The sequence below is a fragment of the Cylas formicarius genome, unplaced genomic scaffold, assembly GCF_029955315.1.
Source record: "Cylas formicarius isolate icCylForm1 unplaced genomic scaffold, icCylForm1.1 PGA_scaffold_4__25_contigs__length_36172078, whole genome shotgun sequence".
Classification (NCBI taxonomy): domain Eukaryota; kingdom Metazoa; phylum Arthropoda; class Insecta; order Coleoptera; family Brentidae; genus Cylas; species Cylas formicarius.
The window spans coordinates 5,996,535-6,008,578 of NW_026844334.1; the positions used below are offsets into that span (position 1 = coordinate 5,996,535).

General features: G+C 35.8%; 1 protein-coding gene across 1 annotated transcript; it reads right to left on the reverse strand.

The window, feature by feature from the left end:
• Positions 1–317: 317 nt before the first annotated feature.
• On the reverse strand, positions 318–10,906 carry LOC132700449 (major facilitator superfamily domain-containing protein 6). The gene is made up of 7 exons (XM_060667773.1): positions 10,687–10,906; positions 9,759–9,835; positions 9,325–9,620; positions 5,426–5,744; positions 2,761–2,939; positions 2,459–2,708; positions 318–2,164 (listed from the first exon to the last, which is right to left on the reverse strand). The coding sequence occupies exons 2-7, from the start codon at positions 9,814–9,816 to the stop codon at positions 1,680–1,682; spliced, it is 1,587 nt and encodes a 528-aa protein (XP_060523756.1). The 5' UTR covers positions 9,817–9,835; positions 10,687–10,906; the 3' UTR covers positions 318–1,679.
• Positions 10,907–12,044: the final 1,138 nt, after the last annotated feature.

A 12,044-nucleotide genomic window follows, 5' to 3' on the forward strand; every position in this document is an offset into this window, starting at 1 on the left:
TGCATCGGTTCATTTAACTTTGAAACGTTCTACGCCACTGATCCATAAACACCGGGACTCCGCGATCTTTACACAACTTTATCCAACGTTTAATACAACGTTTGGGCGTTAAATTACAAACAGCCGGCCGCCAGCTCACGGAAAACTCATTGAAAATAATTTATGATGATTTTCGGGTTAATGATGATCTGCCACGCGAATCGCTGTTTATTTTCGATACCCGGACGCGTTTCGAAATCCCACGACAGCCTCTCGAATAGGTGGAGACAAAACAAAACGATCTTAACTTTAAAAATAGCTTTTATTATGTACAAAACAATATCAGTATATAAATATAATCAGCTCTGGTTTATTTGGGATCAGTCTCTTTTTACATCTTATCTTTTTTCGGTTCATTTATTCAGAAATTAAAGAACACGAGCGAAACCAAAACAAATTAAACTAAGGGCACAAGGTCAGCCGAACTATGAATTAAGTTTGGAACAGATGGGCGCTATACAGGGTGTTATGAAGTTAATGCACCAAATCTATATGGCATATTCCGAATTCCGAGTCCTTTCCGAAATACAGGGTGGAAGGAAAACAAGTTTTTTTCTTTATCATAATTTTCAAACCACCGACATTTTGTAGACTGCTTTCAAGCAGCAAAAGAAATATGTTTAACAAAATTAAAAAGCGACATCCGTACGAAATTGGAACTTTAGGTTTTTAATGCTTAATATTTCTATTATAATTTTGGCATCAAAATGGTGCAATGTTTGGAAAAATATCGAGAGATCAGATTTGTTCCGAAATAAACGAGGATTTCGAAAACAATTTTAAGAAACAGCGGTGTCGCATTATTTTTTAAAAAAAAACGACACTGGTACATTTAAAGAAAAAATATGTCTTGAAAGCAGTGTGCAAAACTCCAATGAAATAGCTAGAGCGGTTTCAAAATAGTTCATTTTTGCGACTTTCAATACCCTTTATGTAGGGCAAATGTTATTATAGGGGAATACATATTCCATAAAAATTAGTTTACAGAAAGCAGAATCCAAATTACCAGATAATCGTTTTTTAAGCAATCCTCGAGATTACATTATGAGTAGATATTGTTATTAACATTCAATTAAAAAACGAAAAACTTTAAAAACGAAAAAGCACGCTCCAATTGGTTTAAGATTAGAAAAACAAATTTAGCCATACGCGCTAAGAATAAAATAAAAAAAATACTTTTGCTTACCAAAATTTAAAAAAATAAACGAAGAGTACAGGGAAAGGGCTGTTGATCGTTTCGCAGTTTGGCTCACCTCTTTACTCCCCATAATAGGCTACACCAACGCAATGACCTTATATCGAAAGGAATACCACAACGTACAGCATGTTTCATTTAAAAAATACAAAAAAAAAAAAAAAAAATAAAATTCGTAAGATTGGCGAAATTCCTGCAAAAATAGCTAGGGTGTTGTATTTCGAAACATAGTATCCGCGAAACACCCTGTATTATTTAACCTATTTTAAAATGTGCGTTTTTTATATTAAGCGACTTTGATTATAAAGTTTTGTCACAATATAGTAAATAACCGGCCCTGTCTACTGGAACCGGTTCTATCCCCACCCCATTATAAAAAGAGTGGGGAGATGACTGGCTTTCGATTATGCTGCCTTTGGATATAACGTCATATCACTATGCTCGACTATTTCTCGAACCGGTCAGAATGATCGACGGCGATCCTAGCGGCATCTTCCGGCGTCTTGTAGACGGTGCCGTTCGATACGGAATGCGGAGGGCTGTCGTTGTCTTTGAGCAGCGTCTTGTGGATCACCAGATGGGACACGCCACAAACCAAAGCGACCGTGCCGAAAACTTGGAAGGCGATCCTGCCTCCGGCGAATTTGTAGAGGACTCCACCCAGTACACTACCTATTGCGTAGCCCACGCCGTCGTCCATGCCGGCTGCTATTCCCTGCATGGTAGCCGAAGCCCCGGGCGGAGCCAGTTCGTTGGCGTACGCTACGATCGCGGTGTAAGTGAGCGCGTACGTGGGTCCTTGGAAGACGAACTCGATGGGCAGTATCCACCAGGGGTGCGGGACGGCCGAAATGAACATGAGCCGAAGGGCGTAGGCGAGGAAACACATGCTGAAGCAGGACACGTGGCCGATGCGTTCCAGGATTTTTCCTGGTCGCAAAAAAAGAGATTTCGTGGTTTTAAGTAGACGATTTTGTCTCTGGACGGAAGAGTAGCACGTCAGTTGAAATATAAAAGTTTTAGTTGTTTTCAAGATTTGACTATAATTGTTTGACTATAACTGTTTGAGTCAAGCTCTGAAGAAGCCAACAGGATGATTGGCGAAACGTCAGCAATTTCGACTAAGCAAAAACCGACGCAGGAGGTACGTCCGTGGTGCAAGTTAAATTTGAGGTTGTTTATGTTATGTTTATGTTGCCGCACCAAAACAATTAATATTATTACCTGACACCGAGAAAAATATGATTTCCCCCCCCAGGGTCTCCGCGGCCACGATCAACCCTTCGAGAAGTTTAATGTTGGTGACGTCAGTGGCGGCCGCCAAATCTTCGACGTACCAAAACAAGAAGTAGATGATGAATCCGTCGATGATCCCTGCCAAGACGGCGTACGACATGAAAGTCGCCACTCTTTTGTTGCCGAACAGTTGCTTGATGTCTTTGAGGATGTTCTTCGGCGGTTCGATAACGGGCAACTGAAAAAAAAAATCAGTAACGGTTGTCGTCTTCGATAGATAAGGATTTCACTTTTAGTTTTACGCAGCAGACCAGATCGAGGCAGGAACAGAAGACCATCACTATGACGGCGGGAATGTATGATATCTTCTGGTCAGAAAATTTGTCGACCACGTAACCGCCTACCAGGGCCGTCAGTCCGAATCCTATGGTGCCCCATACCCTTTGCTTGCCGTAATCATGATCGTCCCCTGAAAATCACATCAAAAATAATACCAGTATCTACTGGGAACTGTGATACAATGTATGAATGGGTTACTTCTGGTGGCCCGCAAAGGCCAGTTTTATGCCCAGTTTTGTTTGTTATTGATTTAAACAGTATACACCTAATCGATACATAAGTTTTGCACATGATAAAGATCAAATTAATTGCCAATTAATAACCAAAAAAGTTGTATTTACAAAACAGAACCACAGTTTGACAGGTGTGAATAGGTACGCATCTGAGGTGCCTTCTATATAATACAAATCTTTAGGAAAACTACTGCAATAATATTTACAAGTGGAAATTCTGGTTTTGACGTTATATTTCTTAAGAACTTTTGATATGTGGTCAGTGATGTTTTGAATGTAAGGCAGGACAACAGTGGCAGGTATGGGGACCTCTTTCGGTAAGTGCTTTCGGACTCATTTTCTTTGGAAAGTTGTGGTGAAGTACATTTTGTGATAGAACGCTTAATATCTCTAATCATCAGTGAGAAGAGCAGATGTAAGGTGTTTTAATTCTAGCTGGAATAGCTTTAAGGCTCTGTAAACAAGAGAATTTGTAACCGATGATTTTTGGGCCATGCTTCCATAAATATATTCGCGATGACTGTTAACGACATTAATTGTTAACTATTATACTTTTTACAAACAATATAAAGCCCGGTAGACTCGATGCATTTTCTTCAAGTATTTCTCCATGAATTTTTAGCAGATAAAAATTGCTGTTAAAAATGCATGTATTTTTAGCTGGCATTTTTTTGATGGTAGATACGACGCAATTTTTGGAGCAAAATGGGCTTGATTACTTTCGTGGAATTTTATTTTTAAAGGATGTTTTTTAAATTTTGATACTGCAAACCATGCATTTGTTAGTGTCAAATGTTTTTACGGTGCACGTAATAACTTGTGAGTGTATAAGGAAAATAATCTTAATACTAGAAACGAAATAAACTAACGCTCAAAAAATTTACCAGCATCCCAAAAGCTACCTCTAATTACCACTGATCAGATACACATTTTTAAGATAAGAATTTAAAACATTCATTTCACAAACGAACAGAGATGAGTTAAGAGAATTGATTTACTTTCCCATCGTTACAAATATTATTAAAAGAGTTGATATGCGTATGTGTACTTTTATAATTTAGATACGCAGAGTTTCTCTTGGTACCTACTCCTATATTCTTCAAAATTAGTTAGGTATAATTTAATTCGTCACTAGAAATTTGAGAGTAGATTGAATTGAGTAATATAAATAATTATTTTTGGTTTGATGTTCTGCAAATATGTGGGAATTCATCCATCAGCGAATTGGGATTTGGGTGCTTATTTCTTTCTAGAAAAGTGTGACCAATGGTTATTTACTGTTACTGGTCACTATAGAGAGTGTCGCACTTAAGAACTGTACACAAAACATTGTTTATAGGGTGCTTAAATATCCGGGGCGACTCGCTTAAGCCCTACTGCATATGATAATTTTTTTTTGTTGGATAGATCTCACTAAAAGTAACTGAAGCAGTTTTTTTCATATAGCATCGGTTAGCAGTTTTTTGAAGCGGAAAATCGAGAAATACTGTTAGCGATTTCTTTAAATTGAAAATGATAAGAGATTCGTTTTCAGGGCTGCCTAAAATTGAATAGACCAATGTTTAAAAAAACAATTACCTTTTAAATAACAATTATTCCGGGAGGAATGTATTTCACGATTTTCCGCTTCAAAAAATTGTGTCAATTGGCTTTTGCGGATACTGGATGCTAAAACCATTTCAATGCCTTTTAGTCTTGGTCTATTCAACAAAACAACACAAGAATTATCAAAATTGAGTCCTAAACAAACATTCTACATTATCTGTTGCTAAATAGTCCCAGTTGGCCTATTACATGAGCTTGAAGCAATAAGCAAAGCAAAGTTTTAATACATCCAACAAAAAAATAAATAAAATCGAAACATAACCAAATATTTTACAAGGGTGTACACTTCTTAAGTGAGACACATTGTATAGTTTTGCAAATAAAAATAAGTAAATACAAAAATCGGCGTTATAATATAGGTTGTTGTTTATCATCAGATTTGTGACTAAAAGTTCAAATAAACGGTAGATATATTAATTTTTTGAAGTGAAAATAAATTTCGCATTTAATGAGCATTACATAATACAGAGTGTTAATTATTTAACGACAAAGTCTACATTTAAAAACATATAAGTTAGGTATCCGAGGTCTTCAATTTTCAGGAATATGAGACGTTTAAACTTTTGCAGTTCATTTTAAATTTATGTACGTTTACACGTACAACATTGTCAAAAAATATCTCTTGGAATTCTCGCTCTGATGAATCATTTTACTTTAATATAAGCAATAAAATAAAGAAAATGAATGAAGAAGTATTCAAAGATTGCATTATTCAATTTAGTCACAGACTATGGAACGTACCTATACGAGAAATATAACTCAAATTATTATCGCTCACCTATGACGTCGAAACAAATGGCGTCGCTTATGGAGTTGACCACGTTGAAGCCGACGGTGCCGACCGACATCAGCACCAAAAACCCCCAGAACGCCACTGACCGATACAGCTCGCCGTCGACTTCCACTTCGTATTTGCAAGTGATATCGCAGTTGCTGCTCATAAGGTAACCCAGTGACGTGTTGGTTTTGGTCGAGCAGAGCTTGTGATGCGCTGCTCCGCAATTCGAAATCCTGAAGGTGTGCGGATGTGCGAAACATTCCGACTCGCAATTCACGATGCGGGTAAAATTGGCACACGATGAGGCGTTGGTGCTTTCCTGAAACGCGGGTGTTTGTTTAATTGACTCGCAATATTTATTAGCTAATTGAGAATTGTTGGTATAGTTGGTATCTTTTGGTATTTGAAAACGATTTTTTATGTTATTAGGATTAAAATTATAATGTTAAGATTTGAAGAGTGCAATACTATAGTCCAAGTTACACTTATAATACAGTATGAGTTGCATACGCAATCATTTTCAAAGCGATACAGCGTTGCCAAGTATCCTGTAGCCATCACAGAGTTGGTTCAGCCCAAAAGATACCTGTGTGTGACGCAGATAGATAATATAGATACATATATTAAATGGATTGCTCATACAATTTCAAAATGACTTATAATAATCCCAAATATGAAATATAAAATGTTTCTTTTATTTTATGTTCGATTTCTTAAGATTAACGTGAAATTTAAGAGATGCGAGTGAGAAATGAGTGCAACTGTGAGTTTCGCTTTAAAGTGAAAAGTGAAAAGTAGTGTTAGTGAAAAAACAATTTTTAACATCAAGAAAGAAGAGGAACAGAACAACGGCGAACTTAGGAATATGAAATATGATCGTGGTTTTAAGACTTTGCTCACGCAAATTATTTTCAAAAATCATTCCGCCAATTTTAATTGAAATGTGTAAAATTATTCTAGAAGATAAGGATTTGTCAATGTTTTCTTTAAGTACCTTATACATAAATACAAATACAAAATTGAAGAAATAGCGAGGTGGTATGGAATAAAGTGATATGGAGCAATCAACAACTCGGATTTCAGAACATGTTCGTTCGTTAATAGATGAAGCATTTCAACATGTTACTGAGCAAAATTGGACTAATTATATTAAGCATATATATAAAGTCAGCACTGCGGCTCATGCCTTGGTTCGTGATTTCTTCCTATCTATCACTTGTCTTCGCCAGTCCTGTATTCCATTTCCATCCACTTAATCCTGGATCGGCCCTTCTTCTTCTCCCAACAATTCCTCTTGTCAAAACTTGTTTCGTTGGTCTGCTGTCTAATCTAATCTATCTAATCTAATGAGATTTCATAATTACACAGAATTACACATAATATGCCCCAGCCAATTCATCATTTGTGCTTTCATTATATGGGTTAAAAATGGTTCATCATATAGTTCGAGCAATTCATTATTTGTTCTTCTTTCCCATACTTCACCCACTTTCTTTCCGCCATATATTTTTCTTAGAACCTTTCTTTCGAATATTTCTAGTGATTGACGAGCTTTTAAATTTAGTGTCGCACCCGTATATGACTACGGGCCTTATTATTGTTTTATATATTCTTTTTCTTTAACGATTTTGAGATACTTTTCGATTTCAGCAGGTGAGACAGAGCACCCATACATTTTACTCTCTTGTACACTGTATTCTCAGTGTAACTTGGACTATACAAAAATTAAAGTTAAGCTCAAGTAAAAATATTTTTAAAAATAACATTTTGCGAAAGTCGATCACTGTGTTTTGGGTTCTACTTAGAGCGTTCATCGACGATTTGTCCTTTGCAGCGAATGAAACAGGCCAAGCAATGATTACTTAAGCTGATGATACGATCTTACTATGCGGAAATAAATGTTCTTATTAGTTGCTCATAGACGTAGAAGAATTGTTCAAAAAAGAAACACGACGCCTGAATCAAGACAATTTGGAAAGCTGGATCAATATTCACTCAAAACACAAAATTCCTTGGAGTCATATAAATAAACAATTCAAAACACTTATCTCGATTGGCTATGGAATAAGTTCATTCAATATTGTGTCAATCAGTTTGTCTGTATTTAGAGATTCTGGTATTACGTCTAGGTATTGCGTAGGCCTATATGAATATGATGTTCGGGTGTAGAAATAGAAATCATTTCAGATAACAGATAATCTCATCGCCTTCAGACTACTGATGATAAAATACTGCCGAGATATGTAGCCACCGACTATTAAAACACAAATTAACAAATATTAAACGCACGTGTTATTTAAATTATAGCCATACAGTATAAATAACTACTCTAGATTGAGCAGATTGTAACAATTGTAATAATCTTGAAAATCAAGCTTATTATAATTGAAATAAAAACAAGAAACTTTACGTTTTCTGCAATGCTTATTTTACCAATTATGTGAGACATAAAATCTGTATTAATAAAAATCAAGAACAATTTTCTTTAAATGTTTGGGCTGGAATTTTTGTAAATTACTTAATTGGACTCTTTTTCCTGTCAGAGAGGCCAAATGCTAGAGAAGTCTCATATTTAATGGGTAGGTGGCGGCGAACTTCAACCATGGCCCCTAGGTCCCCAAGTTTAAATAGTTTGGAGTTTTTCTTATGGAGACATCTTAAAAGTCTGGATTATTGCACCCCAGTTAACACTCTAGAAGAGATGAACGATTTTTTTCTGAAGGACAATAGTTGGTAACTAAAAACTAGATAGATATTTTATTTTTTCCAAAAAAAAAAGTTTTCGATTTAGCCAGTGCAGTGAAGACCTAATTAACCAAAATATTATTTATTCACAGACAGTCAATGGCAAGTCACTGATTTCCTTTAAAAAAAATTACATTTCAATTCATTTATGAGCAAATCTACTCTTAATTTTTTTTAGTCAGTCGCACAGTCTTCACTTAAAAATAAAAACTAATTTCTCTGCATACTGTCATATTGACAATATTGTTATGACCATGTAGAGATTATTTTTTAGGTGAAAATCGGACATCGGATTGAAAAAAATCAAGAAATTATTTTTTCTTTAGAAATTATTGGAGATTGCAAAAAATAATTTTCATTTTAAGAAAAATCAGTGGCGTATCATCAATGTCTGCCAAAATACACAGGTGAAATTACGTACACCCGCCACTGGTGGTACACTAAATAATGCCCCTTGATACCTAGTACAAGTGTGTCAAATTTCATTAAAATACCTAGCGGTATTACAGATATTAAAAAAATATATTTTATTTTTGAAAAATTTACCACCTTGTATATCAAAAATTAAGACATTTAGGACATATGTTCATCTAAAGTTTTCTTTTTAAATTGGACCCAAAAATCACCCCCTTAAACATTGACATTCAATTAGAAAATCCTCTATATGCTGGTTTCCAGAAACACATGTTCGCTGATTACCACAAATTACACTTTACTAGTTGAAAAAAAGCCAATATATTTAAAATGATCAGCTGCGAGTGTTTACTATACCTAATTGCAGCTTTTGCTCGACAAGTTGTCAAAACAACGTTTTCGACTGACCTTGACGGATATTTTTCATAACCTCAAGTAATAAAATTTGTTGTCACCCCTGTTCGGACTATATTAAAGAAAGATAAACAAAACCCGTCAGAATAATACCTATTCCGGGAGTTAATTAAGAATGATAAGCCGCAATTTCAGAGGACTTTTTTGAAGCAAATTCAAGTGCAAAAGTCCAACGAAATCTGCGTTATTAATTACTCAAAGATAACAAAACAACAACAAAGTGTCACTGAGACGCCACTCGAGTTCTGAAATTAATGACCTATCATTAAGTAACACCCCGGATAATTCGAAACGGACACGACATATTATATCAACTACGCACTGACTATGACTTTACATGTATCCAAGTAAAAATCCTCCAGCTGACCGCTGACTACCGAGCGGCTCAGCTGCGTCGTCGCAGGAATAAAAGCGATCAGGCTGAACGACAATGTCATCACGAAGATCAGCGTCATAAATATGACCTTCCTGTAGTCCCTGTAGATATCGACGAGGATGCCAAACAACGGTTTGGCTACTAGGAAAGCAACAGGTAGAATGCCGGTTACGGCGCCCATTACCACCGTCGATATGCCCATCTCTTTGCCATAAACCGATAGCTGAGGTAAGATGGGTCCCATAGCTAAAAGGCACGCATTGTTGCAAAGGCTTAAACGACTTCGTCAGTTTTCGATTATTTGATTGTAGGAAAAAATAAAAATAAGATATTGAGGAGTGATTTTTTTGTCACTTCAGTAGATGCCGAAGATGGTATACGCACCTGCCATAAATAAGAAATAATGAGCCTTTATGGCAATGAGATTTCTGTTGACTTTCATCTCTGCGTAGTAGGGAAAACTGAAATAGAAAAAAAAACAATCCTGGTTATGCACGCATTCAATTTTCCCTCAGTTTAAAATAAAAATGGCATTGCTGCGGACCTTTCCCGAGGGCGTAATTTTTTTTTAAATAAAACGGCGTATTTGCTTCTGTTTAAAGACAGTCTTCAATGTTTTATTAACGTTTAGAGAGAGTGATATTGGCGAGAGGGGTAGTGGGAGGAAGAGAGAGAGAGAGAAGGGAGAGGAGGGAGTGGGGTCGGGAGGGGGGAGGGAGAGGGAGAGAAAGAGATAAAAGATTAAAATAGGCGGAAAGCAGTCCAACATATCATTAAAGAAGAGTAGAAAATGTGGATTTTACAAAATAAATTTAGATTTTTGTAATGTAACGTCGTTTTTTTGTGTACAAAATATTGGTGTGAGTAGTTATTGAATAATTAACTGGATGTGAGTCTTTAAACAATTATAAGCCGTTTTATTAAATATTTTCATATAAACTGTTCTTAAGTTTTTTCTATACAAACAGGACAATTGCTTTAATTAGTTTAGGGCTGCAGGATATTCACAGATTACATAAAAACCAGAGTTGTCGCCCAAGCATAGCTCATCCTGTAGATTTAATTTATTATTTTCGAAATGTTACTTTTATCTAGCTTAACAATTATTAACCCTACGAAACAAAGATTTGTGGAATATTTGTCGGTTTATAGATGATGAAACACTTGAGAAAGTTAATAAAAAAAATCACTGATTTTATGGGCGGCACTCCCGTCGGAATGGTGATAATGAACTCGGTCGTCCTTGCGAAGGTCTATTAAAAATAGACCCAAGCCGACAAGAATAATCATCTAGGTCGCTAAAGTCTCTCACCTCTGGTAAGGAATTCCAAAAAAAAGCGGTACTGGAGTCTAATCTACATCACACGACGCGTCTTTTGTAACGGCAATGCTAAAAATTGGTCGCGGGCCGACATATTGACAGAACCCTATCTCCAGATTGTACTTATCTCTGAGATATCATTATGATAATTGCAGAATAAAAGCTGGAACCAAACAAATGTAAAAAGTTATAAATAAACGCGACCGCGGTGTTGCCGTGGTCGACGATATACTGACTGCTCGGGGCATGTCAATTTTGTACGCGTGAGTGTACTTATCATAAATATGCCTTTTAAAACTGAGTACCGGTTCTGTTTTGATGTTGCCCTAACACGTGGTTGTTTTTCGAAAAGCGGCGTTGCCAAATACACTTTAATTTTATTGATGCAGCGCAGGTCTCAAACTTGCAATAAAAAATATAATTTTGCATACGTTAACTAAATGGTGAGCATTATATGCAAATTAAGTTCGCGTCAATAACATTATCTCTACCATTCATTGTTAGAATGTGTTAATTTAGATTAATTTACGAATTTTGTTGAATTGTAAACACATCCTGGTGTTATCATAAATCAACACTGCGTACTCTATGCTCCGTTGATTGGAAAACGTCGTTTTCTGGGAATGAATCTTACCAATTAACCATAATTAGTTCAGATAATTAATGCGAAGGCAAATTCAAAAACGAATTGTTACGCGACGCGGCGCCATCTCTACGATTTCCCAGCGAATTGAAGGCGATTTCTACCATGTCTGCACACATGTTTCGATATTAGGCCACAAGAGGACGCTGCATCTAATATTTTATTTTTAAATCTTAAAATATTAAACCCAGTCTGATAATACATCGCTGAAAAAGTGTCTCAAAACTCAGGAAAAGCTTTTGATATCCAGTACGTTAATAATAGAATACGGAGTTGTAAATCAATATACATTTTGAGCTACAATTAAATGAAAAAAAAAAATAATACCGTCGACGTTTAAATGTAAATTTTATTACGCTCGTGAATACCACAAATTAAAATGTCATTTTAAAACTGGATATACCTACCTACCCACCATATTAATGGGATATGTTGAATATCATGGCCATGCAATTCGTTAAACTTGACCGGGATATAATTGGCAGTAAATATAAACCCGCCTGTTTAAAATTCTATTTGCCAAGGATGATGTTGGATCTCCTCTTTAAACATACAGTTTCTTAATTCGTAGCATTATTTTATATATTTGTTTGTTATATATTCTTCCAAAACGTACCATATTAAGTAAAAACCGTCTAGCGAGCTGTAGAGGGCTCTGTTAATATTTACCTTTTCGCAAGTTTTTTGCTTTGCTATAGAGTTTATT